The sequence below is a fragment of the Leptinotarsa decemlineata genome, unplaced genomic scaffold (genome assembly GCF_025532065.1).
Source record: "Leptinotarsa decemlineata unplaced genomic scaffold, Ldec_3_MD MMD2_P_RNA_scaffold_7, whole genome shotgun sequence".
NCBI classification, from domain to species: domain Eukaryota; kingdom Metazoa; phylum Arthropoda; class Insecta; order Coleoptera; family Chrysomelidae; genus Leptinotarsa; species Leptinotarsa decemlineata.
In genome coordinates this window covers 4278643-4302801 of record NW_027412534.1, presented here as the reverse complement: position 1 = coordinate 4302801, position 24159 = coordinate 4278643, and the positions used below count along the sequence as shown (strand labels likewise).

The 24159-nt window shown below is 36.4% G+C and overlaps 2 protein-coding genes across 2 annotated transcripts; one reads left to right on the top strand and one right to left on the bottom strand.

Annotated features, from left to right (window-relative positions):
* Nucleotides 1–5095: 5095 nt before the first annotated feature.
* Nucleotides 5096–6853, bottom strand: LOC111512739 (uncharacterized). Its single transcript, XM_023168891.2, has one exon. The coding sequence runs from the start codon at nt 6851–6853 to the stop codon at nt 5096–5098; it is 1758 nt and encodes a 585-aa protein (XP_023024659.2).
* A 4991-nt stretch (nt 6854–11844) lies between these two features.
* On the top strand, nt 11845–23444 carry LOC141480319 (uncharacterized). The gene is made up of 2 exons (XM_074170229.1): nt 11845–15126; nt 15355–23444. The coding sequence occupies exon 2, from the start codon at nt 22449–22451 to the stop codon at nt 23442–23444; it is 996 nt and encodes a 331-aa protein (XP_074026330.1). The 5' UTR covers nt 11845–15126; nt 15355–22448.
* Nucleotides 23445–24159: the final 715 nt, after the last annotated feature.

The window sequence follows — 24159 nt, the reverse complement described above, 5'->3', positions numbered from 1 at the left end:
ATGGTTAGCCACCAGACGAAAAAAACCCTAAAACTTACTTACCAATAGCTCTATTCCTCCGTTCAGCTATAGAACGCGGCTAATCCTTTTATGGTTCGCTGAATCTAACACCAATTCCGAATTTCACTCGTCGAATTTGCAACCCAAAAGAAGGAAAGGAAAATCGGGTTTTTCCCAAACTCCCAAAAGTACCTTGAATATCACCCTTTTCGAATAACTCGCGACTGAACTCTCGGTTACCCCTTTCTTTCTACTACTTAATTAGTTTTCCGACTTTATCTCAAAAAAATTCTCCTCTAATTGATTTTTCTCAAATCGACCCTTCGACGACCCAAAATCACCGACGGACACCTCACGACTCCCCAAACTTAAACCCTCTAATTATTTTCTCTCAAATCGACCCTTCGACGACCCAAAATCACCGACGGACACCTCAAGACTTCCCGGCAAAACCCACTCTACCGCGTTCCATCTCTCGCGACAAAATTTTTTCTAAGTCCACGGATATTTCCCTTCTCAAAATTGAATGGCAAAGTTACGGCCCATACATCCAATCAGATAATTCAATTCTATCATTTAGTTCTTTCAGTCGCTTCGTGATTCGTTAAGTATTTAAGTGGTTTTTAGCATAACGTTCCCAGCTTATCGCTGACTTTTCAAAAGACCCAGCTGCGTTTCATAAACAAAGTGTCTCCAGCTATCAATAATAATGAGTTTTTTCGTCTGGCCCTTACAAAGTAACTGTGAATAAACCCACTGTATTTTGTGGTTAAGAAATATGCCTTTAGCACGTACAAATCCTATATACATCCGTTCAGTAAGATATCGTATCCCCATGAACTTCAATTTTTCCTATTCAGATAAATATGTGAGACCACAAAATTAAAAATAAAATACAGGGCGTCTTCTCATGAGGCGAACTATTACAATACTCCCTCCTTTGAAAAAAAGTCCAAGGCTACATCTTGCCTTGACTTTTTCCCAAAATAAGTGATTGGAACCTGTATTTAATAAAATGATAAAATATAAAACCAAAAATTTAACTGCTCACAATCCTCTAGGGCCCTACACTAAAGTTAAGTCCGGTCCTGTTCACTATATGGAGGTTTCTCTTACCTCTGAGAGACTCTTATCTTTCTATGACCTAATTAAACACTATGTTTATATTGTCGGACGCGGGTATCGGCATTTTAAGAATTGACTTTTTCACTTGACATTCCCTAGCTTTCGACGCACTTTTGCTGAAAATACTGGCGTTGTCTCGTTGCTGGAATGCTGTGTTATAAGGCGACCTTTTCTGACTTTTCGCTGATATTTAGTCGATTTAATTCCGATTTCGTTTCGTCCAGTGGGGTTCGACGGATAAGTCCGGATAGACTTTTGTTCGCGGTATGGGACTTCCCATAGGGGTTTTCCCGTTTTCAATATCTATGTTTTCCGCATTAGAATTTTCACCCGGATTAGTTGGCGGTGTTGATTCTCGTTGGCGATACATGATCCACATCGTAAGATTGCTCCATAAGCTTGCTAGTAGGGTGATGCCACAACCTACTGTTTTATATAAATGTAGTCCGTTCAGGGTTACTCCAACTGCATATTTAATTACTTTGAATATGGTATAGAATCCTATGAGACCACTCATAAACATCCCGACGTCGGTAAACCATCCCCATATTTGTTTCATTGTCGAATGGGCTAATTCCTTCATTTCTTCCGAATTGAATATGTTCAACGTTGAAAATCCTTGCCCTGTCGTCTCGAGTCCCACAACTCGCCTGGAGATTATATTTTCCACTGCTTTCCTTTCGGATCCAAATGTTAGTATTTTCTGCGCTTTATGGACTTCGTCTTGGGTATATAACCCTGCTGAACCTATTGGTAATATAGGAGAAAAATTCAACTTGGGCGATGTCTCTACTTCTAGTTCCTTTGGCGCCCTTTTAATCGTGGGGTATGGCCCTAGGCCAATCCATTCATTGTCTATAAAATACAAGGGGGGATTAAGTCCGTTACAGTCTATTTCCTCCGCGTGATCTTGAATGATTCGCGTCACTGGGGCTATAAACTTGGATTGGTTATTTTCTTCTATGGGTAATTCGTGGTAACATTTGTCGGTTCGCCTAATACTTGCGGATTTTGGTACACACCTCATAATGTAGAGTACTTCCCCTAGTACACGTCCAACATGTCCTCCATCCTCTTGGACTATCTGACTAATCAAGGTTGGTATCAGGGGTGCCATTAACAAACGGTTTCTGAGTACTTCTCGATGTACCAGACATCTCCGATGAATTGTATCTAAATGGAGTTTTTCCAGATTCCTCTTATACGCTTGCTCTACGTATAGGAATTTACTGTTTACATAGGTCATCAGGTCCGTATTGTATGGTAGTATTTCCATATGTGGGTCTAATACGTTTCCTGTTTCTTTCATCCAGATTACTATCCTAGGGTGCTCGGTTTGCCAGATTTCGGCATGACACATTATTCCTTTTTTATGAGCAAATATCTTGTCTTCACTTTCCACTACTACGTAGCGTTCCCTATTGCTTTCATTGGTTACCACTTCCGCTTTTCCTTGATAAAGTAAGCTCAATTTATCCTCACACGGGATTTGAGTGTTACTTCTCCAGACGTTCTCTCCTAGCGTCGTGTCGAAACAGTATCCTGTTAGAAATGAACAGGTTACTCCTCCTACCAGCTGTATCTGGTTTTCGTCCATTTTGATTTTTGCCCAATAATCACTCGCTTGAATTTTTATAGAAGCGGTAATGATTACATCTTCCCAGGTGTGCCCTCCTTCGTGGTAGGTCGTGCCTTTACAGGTACCCTCTGCATTCACCGTCCCAGCGATGGTCAGCGAAGCTGTGGTAGTCCCGTTCATCGCTATACCTCCTATATCCTGGTGATACAACCGTATGCTTCGATAACGATGTAAGGATAAACATTCGTCTGCCCCGATTCGGTGCACAAAATTTGAAAGTCCGCCGGCCACTACCGAACTATGGCTATGCATTCCGCAATGGGTGATTAACCGAGTTATTTCGATTAAACAAGTCCAGACCTGTATGATGTTTATTTCGTTTCGCTGAATCAGTTTAATTTGGGCCTCGACACTCGAGTATTCAGATTCCGGTTCCGGGCATTGCGCCACGTCCCTAATTGATACCTTTATAATGTCTGTATTGTAGTCATTACAGTCGTACACAATTATTCCGCGACACTCCAGAATTAGCAGAAAGGTCAGAATAAAGGTAATCGCCTTATAGTTGTTCCCGTTGCTGCTATCAGTTGCTGCTCTACGGAGTTGGCTCATGATGTGGCACTGTTTGTTTAATTGGTTTCTTTCCCGATTCGCGCACCACCTAAGAATAGGTTACAATAATGATTATTCAGCGTACAATGAGTCCTTATATAATTGTTCTAAGGCTATTCATACATGATGTTGCAGGCTGTCCCTACAACTTGATGTCTTTGAGCAAAATTGTCCTTTTCATTATGAAGGATATCAACCCGTACCTCCACACGAGAGCCTATAATTGCTATTATAATATCGTTACGCAATCAAAATCAAAAATACAAGTAAGAATATCAGTTCTTCAGTTACAATTAACACAAAATATCGACATGTTAAATATAACAATGGCCAAACTTCTTCCATAGAAAAATCAAAACAATCATTCCTTACCTAAAACTTTGTCAAAACAGTTTTTCTAACGTTTTTATACCTAGCCTATTGCCTACCCGTGGTCTGATCAGGTAGCCATTAGGGTCTCCATTGAAGCTTAAAGGGGCTTCTCCCTCTTTAAAAGAAATTCGCTACACGCGATATTTTGAAGTGTTACTTACTTTGAGATTTTTTTTTTCCATCAGACAATGTCGGCCCTGGTAGATATATTCTTGGCCCCCTCCACGGAGGCAGTTTTTTTTTTTTTTCTTAACTTTGTCTCTAGGGTGTATACCTCTCCGGAGGTTTGCGAATTCTTGTGGATCGCCTTAGAACCGGTTCAGGTTCCTCCAGTAAATTTTCTTCGGGGCCTTCTTCTGATGATCCATCATCACTACTTGTATTGGGGTTGCTCTCTCCTCTTAGTAGGCCAGGGGCCCAAAACTGTGGAATTACTGCAGGTGACCATTTTGAAGTTTCCTCTTCCTTGTCCTCTTCTTCCATCACTCTTTCCTCTTTCTTTCGTCTAAGAGGTGTTTCCGCTTCCTCTGGGTCCTCTTCTACTTTCCCGTGAAATGCTTTCAGTCTATTTACATGGACAATTTGATTTTGTCTTGTTCCCACCTTCCTAAGTTCGTATGTTACGGGACCTATTCTTGTCATAATTCGGTATGGTCCTATCCATGGTTTACTCAGCTTCTTTGACGTCCCAATTTTCGTGGCCATATTTTTAAGGTACACTAAGTCTCCCAGTTCAAATGCTCTCTCTTCCAATTTCTTATTGAATTCTTTAATTCTTTTCTCCTTAGTTTTTTCAGTATTATTATAAACTTCCGAGTATACTCTATGCATCCTAGCCATGAATTCCGAGACATAATTTTCGTCATAATCATACTTCAATCTCTGGGATCGAATGAAGCTATCCATAGGAAGTACCTGATCTCAGCCATGTAAAAGAAAGTATGGGCTATAACCGGTTGAACTGTGAATACTCCCCCGATAAGCCATCAAAACAAAGGGTATCCAATTATCCCAATCTCGTTGACTTTCACAAATATATTGCGACAACATATCCTTAAAAACACGGTGCATTCTTTCAATCTGCCCGTTTGACGTAAGAGCGTAACTAGAAGTTTGAATTTTTTCAATATTTAATACTTCACACACCTCTTTAAATAGGTTGGACATAAAATTTGCTCCTCGGTCTGTCAGTAGCCTTTTAGGTGTTCCATGTCTCACAATGATGTGCTCTACGAATATCCTTGCTATTGTTTCCGCTTTTTGATCCGGTATAGGTATAGCTTCAGGGTATTTCGTAAAATAGTCTTGGAATGTTAATAAATACCTATTCCCATTCATTGAAGTAACTAGGGGTCCCACGATATCCATTGATGTTAATTCCCAAGGTTCTCGTGTAGGAGTAAAGTGCTATAGGGGAGCTTTCTTCTGATGTGCTGAAGTTTTTCTCCGATTGCACGCATCGCATCTCATACAATAATTAATAATGTCCGTCCTCATGCCTATCCAATAAAATCTTTTCCTTATATTCCACAAAGTTTTTTGTTGTCCCCGATGTCCAGCGAGTGGTGAGTCGTGAAAATCTTCTAAGACTTTCTTAACATATATCTTGGGTACTATTAATTTATCTGTATTATCCTCTATTCGATATAATATTCCGTCCTTTGAGAGATAGTACACATCGTCCATCCTTTCCTCTGTTTGTCCTAGTTGTTCTTTTATAGCTTTGCAGAATGGGTCTTGTGATTGCGCTTTCTTCAGTAGTTCTCTATCCCACTCTGGTTCGATAATTTCTTCTTCAATTCGTAAAATTGCTCCACTTTCTTTCGGCAACGTATAAATAAACACTTCTATGTCTGTATTATAAAAAATGAATTCAATCATTGCTTGTATTTTCTCCCAATTCAATCCGTCTAGTCCGCATGCTATTTTTGTAATTGCTAATTTCTTATCTTGATTATCTTCGCATGTCTTCTTTAAATTCCGCAGAGCATTCCACACCGTTCGATATGATGGTTTATCATGATATTTAAATTTCGTTATTAAGTAATACACGTTTCTCTCGGGGAGTTTCAACTCCGCCACTTCTCCTACCATTTTCTTCTGTTCTAGTAGAACATTCACTGATCCAAATGATTCTCTGAATTGTACTGCGATTCCTTGTCCCATAGCGAAATCTTGTGATACGCAGTGCGCGAGGGCACACGATTCGGGAGCTGAAAATAAGTCTCCTTGTTTCAAGATTAAATTCTTCGTCTTCAGCGGCTGATGAACTGTTAAGTATTCTTCATACTCTTCGAATTCTATATCGAAGTAATGATCATCTTTAGCATACATCCTACTAAGTGCGTCCGCATTCCCATGAAGTCTTCCTCGTCTATGTATGATCTCAAAATCGTATTCTGCTAATGTCAAGGCCCATCTGGTCAATCTCGACCCTGGGTCGTTCATCGAAAGTAGCCATTTAAGTGGTCTGTGATCCGAAATTACGGTAAATTTTCTCCCATAAAGATAGCATCTGAACGTTTGAATCCCAAATATTACTCCTAACAGTTCTTTTTCTGTTGTTGAATAATTCAATTCTGCTTTTTTAAATTTTCGACTTGCATAGGCGACTGGTTTTTCATAACCATCCCTCATTTGACTCAGAATAGCCCCCACTCCTAGTCCTGAAGCGTCTGTGGACACAATAAATGATTGCTCGAAATCTGGAAAGATTAAGACAGACTCTGCCGTCAAACTTTGTTTTAATTTGTCTATTGCTTCCAACACTTCTAGGGAAATTTCAAATTTCACATCCTTTTTCGTTAAATTCACTAAAGGTGCTGATATCTCTGCGACGTTCGGTATAAATCTTCTATACCAATTCACGAATCCCATGAATGCTCGGACTCCTCTGACATTTCGGGGTATTGGGAATTTTTTAATGGCCTCAATTTTCTCCGGATCAGGAAGAACTCCTTCTTGTGTAATCATATGTCCCAAGTATTTCACCTTTTTTAATAGAAAATTACATTTTTTCGGTTTCAATTTGATGTTTACTTCTCTTAGTTTCTCAAAGACCTGTGCTATTTTTGCTAAATGATCTTCTTCTCCTTCGGCGTTGAATATAATGATGTCATCCAAATATACCATACAACTTTGTCCTGTAAGTCCGGAAAGCGTCATATTCATAAAACGCTGAAAGGTACTGGGCGCATTGACTAATCCAAATGGCATTTTGGATTACTCGTAGTGACCTTGAAAGGTACTGAACCCAGTCAAAGGTATATCTTTTTCCTCCATATCTATCTGATGATATGCTTCTGCAACGTCAATCACCGAAAATAAGACCTTATTGCCTGAACTATATCCTTGAATTAAATCTGATATATCGTCTCAACAGCGTCTTCGTGACGCTGTTGAGTTTTCTGTAATCAATACACATCCTCACTTTTTCTTCCCCAGTCGGTGATTTTCGTGTCACTAATACCACTGGTGCCGACCATGGGCTGTAAGATGGTCTGATGATTTTTTGTTTCAACAGCCTATCAATCTCCTGTTGCAACACTTCCCTTTGTCCATACGGTATGCGATATGGCGCTTGGCATATGGGTTGTGCTCCGGGTTCTAGAGTTATGCTGTGTTTCACTTTCGTAGTACTAGTAAGTTCGTCGTCATCGTCTCTGAACAAATCCTTGTATTGCCTCAGTAATTTGATTACGTTTTCCTTATCTCCCTTTTAAAGATGATCTAGTTCAAATCCGTCTTCGATCCATTTGTCATTTGAAAAATCAAATCCTTGAATTTTCAACCTCTCTCCTTCGTTTCTCTCCTCTTCTTCTTCACACGTCACTGCATGCGCAATTTTTTGATTTCTTCTTATATCAACATTTTTCCACGACAAGTTTATCAGTCTTATCGGTACTTGACTACCATTTTCCGTCAAGGTTTTTGCGGTAATTACGTGAGAGTTTCCTACTTCCACCGATTCGCATACTAGAAATTTTCCTGTTAGATTTTTCTTCAAGTTCCCCATTATCACCACTTCTGACCTGGCCGGAATATCCAAGTCATACCCTGCTACTACGTCCGTTTCCCATCTGTGGAGTTCCTCCCCTACTATCAGCTCCTCCATTTGTTTAACCGCTCTTTCTTCTCCTGTTCCCACCTTTTCCATTTTCCATAAAATTTTCTTCCTTGCTTTGTCTCCTTCAAGATCGTTTTTCCTTGGCTCTCGGATTTCCTTTTGTTCCCGTTGCAACTCTTCTTTTTTCTTTCTTTCCTCTCGCTGGGGGTTTTCCCTCTTTTTCTTCATTGTGAATCTTGGTCGGGTCATATTTTCATCGTACCCCTCGTAATCTGAGTCGTCTTCACTCCGTTCTCCATATTCTTGAATGATTACTTCCACCTTGTTCAGATGTTCTATTTCCAGGCTCAATTTTTCATCCGATTCCCGGACTTCCTCTTCTGTTTCGGTCTGTGTCCCCATTTCCTGGACTAATCTCTTCTCCATTTTTTTAGTTTTCTCTACCAAAACTGTAGGTTCCAGTAGTCGTTGTTTTTCTTCCGAAGTCTTCACCTCGTTCCATTTTGACATTTTATAAAATTGTCGAACTTGCCCAAGCCACTCGGTCCAACCATTTGATGTTCTCCGCCCATCTTCTTGTATATTTTGATTTTTTCCTTCAATGTTTCTTTTTCCATAAGTTTTTCCCTGCGAATCCTCGCGTATCCCATTCCAGAAACAGTGTCTGACTTGTTTCTCAATTCCACAGATTCCGTCCTCTACTTCATTTCTCGAGCGGAAACGTACAGTACGTTCCCATAGACGCATTACAGGCTTTGGTCCATAGATCAGATGTACATTATTTGCAACAAAAAAATCTCTTCCTAAAATAACAGGCGTAATTCCCGCAGTTTCGTCTTCGCATACATATGCTTCAAAGTTCGTCTCTTCCATCCCTGGTTTGATCCCAAGAGCTAAGGTCGTTGTTCCAAAAATTTTCAGCTGATGTCCGGTAACGCTAATGAGATGAATATCTCTTCTTCGCTTGTAATTAATATCGATTTCTGGCACCAGACTTTTTCTTACCAATGTGACCGCCGCTCCAGTGTCCACTAAACAATTACAGGATTCCCCATTTACCTGAAGAATCACTATATAGGGTATCTCCTGTCGTTCCACCTGGGGTATTTGCAAAGACTTTTGTTTGCTGCCCATCCTTTGGCTTCTTTCTCTTCCACGAGGGTTTCGTTTTCTTCCATTCTTGCCTTTCCAATTCCTTTCTCCTGCATCCCAACATCTTCTTGCCGTTTCTAGTTTTCCCCTATAAAAATACCTACTTTGGCCGCTTTCTCGGGGTTGAAAAGTCGGCCTACTTAGTTTAAAGCGATTGTCTTGGAATCGCCCCGGTATGTCGACCATTTCCAAAGTTCCTGAAATCGACCGGCCTCTTTCCGGTTTCTTCGGTTTGTGGATTTAATACCTTCCTTGTATTCTCTCTTCGCCCTTTTTCATAAGAGTCATATCGTCTCCGTGGGCTCCAATTTCCGGGTGGATTCCGTTTTTCTGGACATACATTCGCGTAATGTCCTACTTTGTTACAGTGGTAACAAGTCACCTTCCTTACTGTTTCTTCGCTGCCACATTCTCTTGACAAATGCCCTATTTTTCCACACTTGTAGCAACTAAAACTCTTGCTCGGCATTCTTTCTCGTCCACTTCGACAAACTGTAGATAGATGTCCCATTTTCCCACAATTGAAACAGATCTTTTCCTGATCGATTTGCGAAACATTCGAAGAGTTTCTTTTCCCTTGAATCATCATAAGTGTAGTCTCTTGTAGCCTCACAAGTGTTTCTGCCTTATCCAGGTCCAAATCTGGTTCCCTTAGCAACAAAATTCCAACTTCTCTCAATAAATCCTTCCGTAGTCCTATCTTAAATTGATTCATTATAATTTCCTTATTCTTTTTCTTCAATCCCGCAATTTCTGTGGCTTCAGCTCTTTCCAAATCTTCGTTTAACAGCTTGGCCCCTAAGGCGCGTAACCTCGTACAATAAGTTGAGACATCTTCTTCGTACCTTTGATAACACCTACTCAACATCAATTGGTTCTCCCCTGGTAATTTAATCGGTCTAAATTTTCCAATAAATCGTGCTTTAAGATCGCTGTAAGACAATGTATCCAAATTTGGATCGGCTTTAAAAAAATTGTAAGCTTCACCTACTAATTTAAATTTCAATAACTTGACAGTTTGGTCCTCAGACCATCCGTCTAAGCTAGACATTTGCTCTAGTTTTTCAAAATATTTAATAACCTCCTTTCCGGAAAAAACATCCAGGGTTGACGCAATCATTCCCAATAAGTACGCCATTGGCATCATCATTTCGGCCCTCGTATATATCGGTGAAGTACCTGTGGTACTAGTTATTCCTGTGGTTGTAATCATTTTTATGGGTTAGTATAAGTGGGTGAACTTTACATGCATCAAAAATTATAGCTAGAAAGCGATACTACCTTTATTTTTATTTTTTATTTTTTTTTTTTGGCTTCTCTCCGACGAACCTACTCTGAAAATCCCTACTTGATTACCCGATTGAAATCAACTTTTTATTTACTATTTCTGATTTCAACTTCTTACTTCCATTTTTTCACTCTTTATTTTAAAGGAATCGGCTTTATTTTTTCTTTAGGGTGTCCCTTCAACTGTTTCTGTCATCCGACTTAACCCCAATTACTTCAAAAGAGAACGCAAAACAATGGGTTCAAATCAGGTTTTTTCATTCAATAACAATCATCCAACTTACTTTTTCACACAACAGTAAAACAAAAAAAATTATATTCAATTCAACTTTTTATTCAATTAATTTCGTTCAAAAAAAAAATCCCAAATTATTCATTTCAATGTGTTATTTCCTCGAGTTCCTTCAACTTTTGCTTTCACTCCAAAAAAAAAAAAATAATTGATTCAACTTTTTATTTTGACGTTATTCGAAAAGAACACTTTCCAAACCTAATTCAATTCATTTTTCGTTCAATAAAATTCTCGATGCTTTGTTTCGATATCATTTCATACTTAAAAAGGTTTGTTTCCCAAATGTTTTCAATTGAATTTTTTCTTCATTAAATAACGTTTTTTTTTTATTTTTATTAAACCCTATTCGATTCGTTTCGACACATTCAACAGGACATTCTCTTCAAACCCCCAACAATTCTACAAAAAGAAACTTTTTCATGTGATCTGACAAGGTACCATGTAAATTTTTACTTTGTCAATTCCACAAAATTCACTTCCACCAGTTCGATCAACATCATTCAACTACACTTCCTCAATCTATGGATCTTTATTTCGTCCTATCTTTCTGAACCATTCACGTTCTAACGAAAATTCCTGTTCTTTCTCAAAATATTATTCAATATTTATTTCCCTCACCCAATATTCTTTTCCCTTCAAATTTCCTTTGAAAAAATAATCTCAACACGGCTCAGTCGATTGCATAACTTCACCTATTGATTTATAAGAAAAATAATTTTGTTTTCAACAAAAACTTCAACAATCCAACGTCTTGAGAAAAATAATAACCGTTTCGTCTCCACCTTCTAAAAAGAAAAATCCCCAAATACAAAAAATCAACAGAAAATCTCCCCGTCGACAAATTCAAAATATTTCACAATAGAAAAATTCAAAGTGTCTCTCCCTAGGAAAAATTCAACATAAATCCCACCGCTGTCACCATTTGTAACCCCTATGATGGGTTTGACCTCTGTATTTAAAGCGGAAGATACTTTTTGCTAGGGAAAACTATAGTCAAACTTAAAATTAGAGCAGCCGCTGTCACCATTTGAAATTTAGAAACGAAGAATGATACTTACCAGAGAACTATCTTAGATGTTGTCTGCAGAAGTAATCACCCTCCAAAGGTTTGGCTTAGCTTCTCCTATCAAATAGGCACTGTTTTAGTATAGAAAACTTCTTCACTTAAATCCTTCCAGGCGCTTTGTCGGGATATGCCATTGATACCTCTTATGAACTTTTCCTAGCGAGTTCTCTCATGTATTGTGAGATATAAATATACTCTATGTTCCCCTTTTTCCCTGCTCTCCTACCAGTATAATTACCGGCAATAATACACCGCTTTCAAAGTTGATAAGTATAATAAAAAAATATATATATAAGAAATTCGAAATTTACAAATTAATATAATATTAACGACAAAAATAAGCAAAAAGAAACCAGACCATCAAATTAACAACCAGACCATAAGAGCATGCTCAACCGGCATTCGATTTAATATTCATAAGCATACCCTTTATTCGGCAACTCTATATGAGACAAACTATTTAAATAAATATTCACCCACAGTGTTTCAATAAAATTATATGGTTAGCCACCAGACGAAAAAAACCCTAAAACTTACTTACCAATAGCTCTATTCCTCCGTTCAGCTATAGAACGCGGCTAATCCTTTTATGGTTCGCTGAATCTAACACCAATTCCGAATTTCACTCGTCGAATTTGCAACCCAAAAGAAGGAAAGGAAAATCGGGTTTTTCCCAAACTCCCAAAAGTACCTTGAATATCACCCTTTTCGAATAACTCGCGACTGAACTCTCGGTTACCCCTTTCTTTCTACTACTTAATTAGTTTTCCAACTTTATCCCAAAAAAATTCTCCTCTAATTGATTTTTCTCAAATCGACCCTTCGACCACCCAAAATCACCGACGGACACCTCACGACTCCCCAAACTTAAACCCTCTAATTATTTTCTCTCAAATCGACCCTTCGACGACCCAAAATCACCGACGGACACCTCACGACTTCCCGGCAAAACCCACTCTACCGCGTTCCATCTCTCGCGACAAAATTTTTTCTAAGTCCGCGGATATTTCCCTTCTCAAAATTGAATGGCAAAGTTACGGCCCATACATCCAATCAGAGAATTCAATTCTATCATTTAGTTCTTTCAGTCGCTTCGTGATTCGTTAAGTATTTAAGTGGTTTTTAGCATAACGTTCCCAGCTTATCGCTGACTTTTCAAAAGACCCAGCTGCGTTTCATAAACAAAGTGTCTCCAGCTATCAATAATAATGAGTTTTTTCGTCTGGCCCTTACAAAGTAACTGTGAATAAACCCACTGTATTTTGTGGTTAAGAAATATGCCTTTAGCACGTACAAATCCTATATACATCCGTTCAGTAAGATATCGTATCCCCATGAACTTCAATTTTTCCTATTCAGATAAATATGTGAGACCACAAAATTAAAAATAAAATACAGGGCGTCTTCTCATAAGGCGAACTGTTACACTATAACGCCATTTGGCCAATACTTTATAAGTGTTTGCATGCTAATAATTGCTGTAAGTTTGTTTCTTCGTGTTCATATCCTTTGAATTTGTAATTTTTATTTCTGTACAGTCAATTATAAGCCTGCAGTTGGTAAAAGGTGAGAAAGAATTAGGGAAACATGTTTTAATTTTACATCTCGATGGGAGTTTCGTCATGAACTCACTGTAAAGTGTTTATGTATAAGGAGAACCCAAGTAAAAAAAATATTTGTAATGATTGTTGGGCTGCAATTAAATCGAGTGGCAAGATCTAAGTGAGGGAAATTCATTCTCAACTTCATGAGGGTTATTAGTAGCTGATCCGCTAATAATATTCGTGAGACCTTCCACCTTAAGTAATAATTGAACTGAATTCCTGATAAATATTTCAAAAGTGAGGTGAATTATAAGCCTGCAGTTGGTAAAAGGTGAGAAAGAATTAGGGAAACATGTTTTAATTTTACATCTCGATGGGAGTTTCGTCATGAACTCACTGTAAAGTGTTTATGTATAAGGAGAACCCAAGTAAAAAAAATAATTTGTAATGATTGTTGGGCTGCAATTAAATCGAGTGGCAAGATCTAAGTGAGGGAAATTCATTCTCAACTTCATGAGGGTTATTAGTAGCTGATCCGCTAATAATATTCGTGAGACCTTCCACCTTAAGTAATAATTGAACTGAATTCCTGATAAATATTTCAAAAGTGAGGTGAAAATATCATTACTTGGTAAACCAGTATAAAGTTGTATAAGATCAGGTCTGTTTTTAATATGTTTATGTGAAAAGGTTTGCCCTGCCACAGAAGGCATTGCAGAAGTTTCAATATGATCTTCATTTCCTTTACTTTCATGTGTTATTTCAGGGACTATCTGTGTGTGTGTGTGTAAGTAAAATGGGTTCATCTTTTCTCATATCCTCACTTTCTGCCCTTCGAACTCTTTTAATATGTTCAGTACTTTCAAATCTCCTCTCTCTGTTGTGAGTGAAGATGGTAGGACCATTTATCTTTAACCCATCCTTGAAATGGCAACTACAGACACGGCTTGTATCTGAGTCATTGCAGAGGATACACCTATCAGTAATTGCATTCAAATTTTCAACACAAACCATGCTAAATTATTTATACATATTTTTGCTTCTTTTTCATTCCTTGGAATAAACATATTGCAATTGCTTGGATACCTATGATTTCATCCAGGAGCAAAACAATGCATCATTTTCAGATTTTCGAAATAAAATCTTTTCAAACCAACTTTCTCGGTATCAACACGTGAATTTTAAATATTCCGTTAACTTTGTTGCCTCACCAGTAATATACCACTTTTCAATCTAAGACATGCGTTCCATGAATTTTGCAATGCATTTATATATTGACAAACTCATAGAAATTATCCATATCTTTTAATTATTTTGTATCAAACAGGCAAAGGAAACTCCATTTCATCTTTTTTATTTAAAGGCAGTTCTAAGAAATGAGATTGAATACCTGAAAAAAGGCGACAAAGTCGAAGAATTTTTAGTCCCATAAGATTTACATGGGAAATAAAATGACAGGTTTCCGTGATGGATCCGAGTTCAAATTTCGCGCTCGAAAAATCCTAACCTAACTAATATGGTATAAGAGCAATCCAAACCACGTGACCCAATATGGCGGCGTAGGGCATTCTGATTCTAATTATTGTCATATGAGCATCATTGGTTTTGGTGTCGTTCGCTATTGTGGAGTGTTTTTTCACATTTTTGGAGCTTTTGCGGTGTTTAAATTCAATCAAAATGGAAAGTGAATACTTGAAATCACTATTGGTGAACAGCAGAGACGTTACTAAACGGTATGTTCGAAAAAATACACCATCATCTGTTTACATTTTTATCATTGTGTTACAGATATATAATGAAGTTGAAATTGGTCAGTGGTTTAGACCCTTTCTCATTGAATGTTTCCAATTTGGATTGTTCCTCCAGTTACATATGTGGATATTGCTTCGTATTTGGTTTTTACCGAAACCTTTTATTCGCATGTGCAGATGAAGGCATATAAAGGTTTGGAATCGTATATATTTCGAATCTGGCTTTGTTGTGAAGGTGGGAACAAAGATTGAGAACAATTTATACATTTTAGTAGGACAGGTGAGTTTTTCTAAGCTTGGAGTATGCTAACTTTCTGATTTTCTAATGGTATAGTTAATTCATCTAAAAAACGTAACACATGAAACTGTGTGTATCCACGATCCGCTGTACCTGTGACATGTTATGTTTATCGTCTTATTTGTTGATCAAGAGAATGATTCAATTTTACATTTGAAAGTCCCAGAGTGATTCTTACAGAAGATACTGTTCTAAATAACTTAATTTCAGGTCAAGCATTCACAGAAAGCAAATGCGAAACCTTTACATGTTTGGTGCATCATAGCAAAATATGGAAGCGTATGTACAGCTCACTTTTATGGCCGGCAACAGTGAAGTTTGTAGTTACGTTGGAGCCATATTATTTGCTGCTGATTATGCAAATACCAAGAAAGCGGCAATGTCATGCACAGATATAGGAGCTGTGTGGCCAATGCCATCCATAACACAGATGGTCCCAATTGTACCAGTACAGGAAATGGATTGTGAGTTTACAATTACTATGGATTTTCATCAAGTAACGGCAGAGAGTCAATTGAAAATATTTTGAATTGGTGAACTTGTTTTGTATGGAAAGCTCTATTTTGAGTTTTCTTGAGATATGTTTATCGTCTATGTTTTTATTCAATAAATGTGCTGTGTACCATGAATATCGACTTTTAATTAATAAATTTATAGAGAATATATAATAAGTTTTAATATTACAACACTCAACATACAATTTATGATAGTATTTTCAGTCAGTTGTCAGTTGCCAGTTCTTCCATTGTTAAATCAGTCCGTGTTGAAATGCCTGTTTCTTGTCCATCTCTAGGTTCATTATTATCAAAGTCAATATCCATATAAGACTGGAGTTCATTCTGTCAACAAGAGACATTTCAAAATCATGTTAATACATAAGTATTTCACCTGAAGCAACACCACTTACTTGAGATAATTTTCTTTTATTCTTTCGAACATTTAGTGCTGAATGTCCCATGTTCTAGGAAAGAACTCAAGTCAGGATTGGTTTCATTCTCTAAAGAAGTAGGTTTGCCTGAAAATAATATGTATATTATCAAGTAGTTTTCACTAAACGCAAAATAGCTTTCGGTGGAGACTTGAAGTATCCAGAGACTCACTGCTGCAGACTTTCTGATACTTGATCTTCGAATCTGTGAGACCATCTCGCTTGATTGCGAACCATAGGGCTCTTCGCTTTCTGGATAACTCATTTTAATTAGTAAAAAACTTGTGTTTTGAAACTGTAGGAACTGAGTAAACCCGACTTTATCCCTATTGTTACAAGATCCACAGCCAACCACAATGCACGTAATGGGCATTTCCCTTTAGTTGAAGCACTAATTAATCAAAATTTAAAAACACAACCGAAATACGCACAGGAAATCGCTAAAAGGAACAATAACTACTATGGTCGCATATCATAAAATACGATGTTTGCCCTACCCGCCATATTGCATTCGTTTTGACAGGTCGCTGGATTCACTCATCAAAAATATTTGCTTGTTGAACCAGGAAATATGTTACTTACAAATGCTATAACGCCATTTAGGGTAACTCCCACCAATACTTTATAAGTATTTGCTTGCTTATACTTGCTGCAAATTTGTTTCTTTATGTTTATATTATTTGGATTTGCAATTTTTACCTCTGTACAGTCAATTATAAGCCTGCAGTTGGTAAATGATGAGAAAGAATTAGGGAGACATGTTTTAATTTTACATCTTGATGGGAGTTTCGTTATGAACTCACTGTAAAGTGTTTTATGTATGAGGAGAACCCAAATAAAAAAATATTTGTAATTAGGAAATAAAATAATTTTACTACTCAATCATTTTATTAAGACACACATGCGCAAAAAAGGTCAGGAACTAAAATATAACTTTTATAATCTTTTTTTAAAAAGGAAAACGGAAACGTCACCCATTTATAATCTGTCAGATATCAAGTGTCACCCACTGACAACTGAAACTAATCTCAGGTATACAATACAAAAGGAATGATAACCAAAGGCAGATTTGCAGAATCAACATATATATTGACAGTAATGGCTGTTGGGGTGCAATTGAATCGAGTGGCAATATCTAAGTGGGGAAAATTCATTCTCAACTTCATGAGCTTAATATTCCTGAGACCTTCCACCCCAATCAATATTTGAATTGAAATCCTGGTAAATATTAGAAAAATGAGGTGAAAATATCATTACTTGGTAAACCAGTATACAGTTGTATAAGATCAGGTATGTTTTCAATATGTTTGTATGAAAAGGTTTGCAGAAGTTTCAATGTGATCTTCATGTCCTTTCCTTTCATGTGTTATTTCAGGGACTTCCTGTATGTGTGTAAGTAAAATGAATTTATCTTTTCTCACTTTCTGCCCTTCGAACTCTTTTAGTATGTTCAGAACTTTCAAATCTCTCTGTTGTGAATGAAGATGGTGTGACCATTTATCTTTAACCCATCCTTGAAATGGCAACTACAGACACGGCTTGTGTCCGTAGGTTTTCTATCAGTCCGACTGGAAAAAATAATAATAATAATTTTTATTTACATTCAATTATATGGTTCAATATAAACATAAAAATATTTCAGAAAGGATGACAGAACAAAAAATAGTATATATACGCATACATATAAAAATAATAAAAACAGGAATGCAAAATGGAGTTGAAAACAATTTGAAAAAGTTCTAGTTCGACCCCAGATTATAACATTTTTAACATAATTAAAAAATCAGTTTTCAAAAAATAATTAAAAATAGTCTGTCCAGGATTTTTTTAGCGAACCCACTTTTAACATATTTTCTAATATACTAAATTCACTATAAAATATATTTCATTCCATTATCAGCTCGGTGAAGGTCGATTTAGGTTCGGATCTTAGACTATATTACCGGCTATTGGCAATGGCACCATGCGGACTTGACATTTTAGAAAAATTAATAAAAAATAGACTAGAATTGAAATTTGAACATCAACGAATGTTTAACAAAAACCAAGTAGGCTTTCGGAAGGGAATGGGAACGATGGATAGTATTGCCTATTTGGTTTCTTATAAATAGCAGTTTTTTTAGATATTAAAAGTGCGTACGACAACGTAAATTATACATACTCTATAAATATCTATTAAAGTATGGAGTGGAGATATAGCCATATATAGAGGGTGATATAGCCAATTTATTATTTAGAATACTGCAGAACAGGGAACATTATATAGTAGACAAAGAAGATAATATAAAAACAAACAAACCATCAATCAAATCTTAATTAGAATAGATTTGTGGATGAAGGACCACGACTTTCAATTAGCAACATCAAAATGCCAAGCTATGTGTTTTAAAAGGGGTAGGTGAATTAAAGATAATCTAGGGATTAATATAGGGGAACAACCTATACAAACAAAAAATGATGTGAAATACCTAGGTACAATAGTGTTAAGCAACTTGAAGCGGGACAAAAATATTGAAATAGCTGTAAATCGAGCAAATAAAGGTATAAATGTCATGAAAACATTCAGTAAAGTATGGTGGGGTACGGATCTCAAAACGCTGATTCTAGTCTAGTAAGATTTCACCTAGAATATGGGTTAATGTTATACAAACCTTGTTGAAAAATTTGGCTAGACTGGATAAACTTATAACCAAGGCCTTCGTGTTCTCCTAGGGTGTATGAAATCAACTCCAGTAAATGCTATGTTAGCGGAAGCTGGTACATGTCTAGAGACAAAGCGAAAATGGTTGTCAACAAAATTTATACTGAAAAGAATAGATTACCAACCACCACTATTTCAGATATTAATTATCATCAAACATTTACTCCAAAATCAAACAGGTTTCTGGAAAAATAAACAGACACCATACCTTATTGAAGCATAAAATCTATGTCAAACAAATACAGCCAACATATATAATAACAAAGTTACACCAGCTTTTAGCTATAAATACGACACTTATAATCAGGAAAAAGATGTAGTGGACATCAAGGTAAAAAAATACGATCCATCAAGTAATAAACAATTCTTGAGTGGTTACATGATCAAATAAACATTTGTGATGCAGAAATAATAGCAATCTATAAAGGAATAACAACATGTATATCCAAGAATATTAAGAAAATCTTCATATTTTCTGATTCTAAAAGTGCTCTGGATAGAATTCAGACTACAGAATAATGAGGTAAACAGTGATTATATTACGCTAAATATAAAAGGTTCAATAAATAGGGCGGCAGAACAGAACATTACTTTCAAAGTTGCTTGGATACCAGGACACAATAATATTGTAGGCAACGAACAAGCGGATATGTTGGCAAAAATTGGTACTTCTTTAAATGTTCCACTGAATATGAAAATAGATGAAAATAATTTCATTCCATACCTGGAACAAAAAATAATGAATCAATTTTACGTACGATGGTGACAAAATATACAAGTAAAACGTAAAGCATATTTCAGGATCCACTCTCTCAAATAATGCTTTTCACGAGAGGTGCTGTGAGAGAAATATATTTATCATAGCCATTCACAAATTTATAGACCCCATGTATGGCTTTCTATTTCTTCTATTTCATTGAATAAAGAAATTTCATTTCCATCATGCACCAATAATATATTTGCCAATCAACAATATGGGATTTCATTAAAAAATGTAATTAATTTTAGGGCTCGAATTTGGACAATGGCATGTGGACGAGACGATTTAACTGATAAACTTGAAAGACTACATAGGGGATATATTTGTGGAGGACATTTTGAAACTAAATACTTTTTTAATGACTTCAGCCTAATGCTGTGCCTTCGATATTTCCCACATTAGAAGGATCTACCAGCTCTACTTTCTCAGATCACGAGTATGCTATTTTCCACACAAAATCTATTGTGTCTGGTAAGTGAAACATCATTTCATAAATTATCTATACCTAGTGGATTATGTTATGTTAGTACCTGTATGACCGAGCTTTGCTGAGTTTTTTTTTGGTAATCGTATTTTTTGGAACGTACCGTTTGAAAAATATGCATGATATTGTAACTGCAGTTCCAAAAGACCAAATTGACACAGTGCGTTCTCAGAAAAAATGAATATAATCCACAACTTCCATCCACAAAAAAACTCAGGAAGTTATTAAAACGTTCTTACTCAAAAATAACTACCCACACACACTCATCAATGAATATAACGGATACCCGATCACAACACCGTAACAAAAATAATTAAAGGAAAAATTCATTAAATTAAGAATCTCCCTGAAAGAGTGGCAAAAGTACCCTTTACTGATACAATGAAAATTGCTTTCAGCAATGAAAACAATGTCAGTAAATATTATTCATAATTTATGATTCACTGTTTGGAACCTTTGGTGTAGTAATGAATATTACTGGAGTACTTTCCCAACGCCAAATCGTTATTTTTAACACCTCGACACGTGTTCGATCACCAAGTGATCATCTTCGAAAGGAAGACTAAACTGGAAACTTTCCTAAGCTGACGCTATTTAAACCAGGTTTATCTGTATAGTATACCTGTATAGCATAAATAGCATTAGCTTAGGAAAGTTTCCAGTTTAATCGAAATAAAGAAAGATTGAACTATACTATACTATACAGGTAAACCTGATCATCTTCTTCTTGAAGATGATCACTTGGTGATTGAAACACGTGTCGAGGTGTTAAAAATAACGATTTGGTGTTGGGAAAGAACTCAATAATATTCATTATTCATAATCATTATTATTCATTAATATCAGTTGATGAATTATATATTTTTAAGTTATCTGTTAAGTTATCTGCTCGCTATAGCCTACGCTGAATTATTCTCGAGACAAACAAGCGTTAACTGTTTGTCTAAAAGGTGCTTCTAAGAACTTAGACGAAGTAAATCAAATCTCACTTTTTCAAATGAGTTATCCGCCTCTCAATTATATCCAGAAAATTATTTTAATGTACCTTTCATAAAAAATCTAATTTGTTGGTAAGTTCAGTGCATGAACTATTCACCTGGTGTGGTATCTGTGACAGTTTCAGTATTTGAAATGTCACGTATAGCTTTTTTTATTCATATCATCAATGTTTTTAACTCTGAAACCACAATGTTACTGTTTCCTCCATAATAATTTAACTGCACTGAGGATGACGAAATAAAAGGCCGAAACGTCAACATAAACAGAACTCTATAGTCTGTTTCACTGACTTATTTCAGCGATGATTTATATTGGGAAGTATATGTCAGAAGTACCTGTCAGAAGGGGGTTCGTAAGGGTGGCATTTTTACGTTGAAGAATGTCAAATTTTAATTTACATTTGGTGTGTTTCGGGATTTTTTTAAAAATATGGACAGTAACCGAAATAAATAATTTATTCTATTTGGCTTTCACACACTGCATATCGACGGCGGAAACGCAGGACCTCGTAACTGACAAAATTCTCAAAAATGAGTTATTTTATGTTTTGTCTTTAGAATAAGTAGCGGCATCTATCAATCAAAGATGGAAGCTGATAAGATTCTAGAACGGCTGAAAATAAAGAAAACATTACCTCGTAATATTTTCGCGCTATTTTGTCTATGCAATACCTCGTAACTTGTATTCCAACGTGCGTAAGGGTGCAACGTGATAGTGGTGTGCATGAAATATTGCTTTTACGAGTTGATTTTGTTGACATATTATAACTTTACACTTTCAGTTATAGCAAAAGTAAGTAAGAAAAGTTTATTTAAAAATTTTGTTATTATTTTCCTTCAGTGTCGGCTAAAATATATTATTACAATTTCAGGTTGAAGATACGAGGTCCTGTCTTAGGTTGCTTGAATTTTCAATACCTCGTAACTGTTCAACAACAGAATTAAATGACATTTTTTTATTTTATTGGTAGGTTGAGTAGTTGATTATTCGTCGTATTTAATATTATACAATGCTATGTTTTGTAATATTGAATAGATATTTTATTTCAGGCTGAAACTAGAGGATTTTGCGGGGGATTTTCTAGTATACAAGGGTCATGCTGAACCGGACGAGAAAACTTGTTGAGTTGGCCAGAAGAAAGGCGGAGGATGAGGAAAACGAACGCAGTGAGAAAACAACATCGACTCCCGAGCTCTTGAGACCAACTCAAATCAATATTTTAGAAGATGCACTAAGCCCTGAGGATGTGGAGCATCTGATAAACAACGCCGAAATTATCTTTGAAGACAATACTTCTATATAATATGAATGTTTGAATCAACCTAACGTGAACGACAGCAGCGAAGTAGACCTAATTAGTACAAGTAACGAAGATCCGCCTAATGATATTCCATTCCAAGTTACACAAAACAATCTTGATTTGAATATTGCTATGATTTTTCAATCTCAAGAAACTGTTGAAGATATTAGCGCATTAGTTGAAAAACCACATGTTGATTATAAAACACTTGAAACTGCAGAAGAAATAAACAATAACGAAACGATAAAAAGCACTGAACAGTACCAGCCGCAAGAATATTCTGATAATAGTAGTTATGAAGATACCAGTGACCATAGTGATGAAGGAAATAAAGATAAGAAAAGAAAAGTAGTCAAAGGAGAAAACAAAAGACACATGAATAAGAAGTTACGAATGAGCGGACAAAATTATTTGGGATTCAGGAAACCTAAGAACCAAAATAACACATTTCACGATACACCTAGGGAAGAAAGGCGCCTTAAACCTCGTTGTAACTGCAAAAAAGTGATTAGGAGAAAGTGCCAGGAAGTTTCTGAGCAAAACAGAGAGAAAATCTTCTCAAAATTTTGGTCGCAAATGAATTGGGATCAACGCAGGACTTTTGTAGCAAATACCGTCAGAATAGGCGAGAGAAGAAGGCATATTGAGTCAGAATCTAGGCGATCAATCACATTACACTATAACTTGGTCGTGAATAATGTGGTCTTGCCTGTATGCAAGACAATGTATTTGAATACACTATCTTTAGGGGAATGGTCTGTAAGATCTTGGGCTATGAAGGCAGAAGAAGGTATTAGTTCCAGTACAGAGTTAGAGGCGGCCTCAAGACCAAAACGTAGGGACATTTTTGAGAAAGACAGAGACTTTCTAAAATTGTTTTTGACCGAATTGAATAAATTGCCATCTCACTATTGTCGAAATACTACAGACAGATTGTATTTGGAGCAAATATTTCAATCATGGGTTGACGTGTACAAGATTTACGAGAAACGTTGCGAGGATGAAAACTATAAAGTTCTTTCTCTAAAATTATTCAAGAATGTGGCAAACCAGATGAAGATTTCTCTGTTCCAACCTCGCAAAGATCAATGCGACATTTGTTTTATGTATAAAAATGGCAATGTCTAAAAAGAAAATTATGACAAACATATTTCGAAGAAAAATTTGGCAAGATTAGAAAAAGAAGAAGACAAGGAGAAGGCACTGAAAGGAGAATGTCATGTGATAACCATGGATGTTCAAGCAGAGAAGTTGTCGCCACAGATACCTGCAAGCGCACTTTATTATAAGACGAAACTGTGCTGCCACAATTTTACTTTGTATAACTTAGCTACAAAAAGAGTTGTTTGCTACTGGTTCAACGAGACTGAAGCAGACGGCCAAGCTTCAACCTATGCTTCTTTTTTGCTAGAGTATCTAGAGGGGGAATTCTTGAAAAATGACAAGTTGCCTATCATCATATATTCGGACGGATGCACTGCCCAAAATAGAAATGCAATACTTTCTAATGCTTTACTCTACCTAGCGGACAAATTCACAGTATCAATTGTTCAAAAATTTCTTGAGAAAGGACACACTCAAATGGAGTGTGACTCAGTTCACAGTGTGATAGAAAAACGATTGAAAAACAAAGAAATTTACTTACCTAGTGATTACTTGAAAATAACCAAGGAGGCTAGACGAGCACAGCCATATGAAGCAAGAAATAGAAACTTTGACTTTTTCAAAAACTTTGGAGAAAAAAGTTTGATGAAGTATAAATCTATTAGACCTACAAGGACGAGTGACTCTAATTACCTAGTTACCGATATTCGCGCACTCCAGTATAAAGAAGGAAAAATTT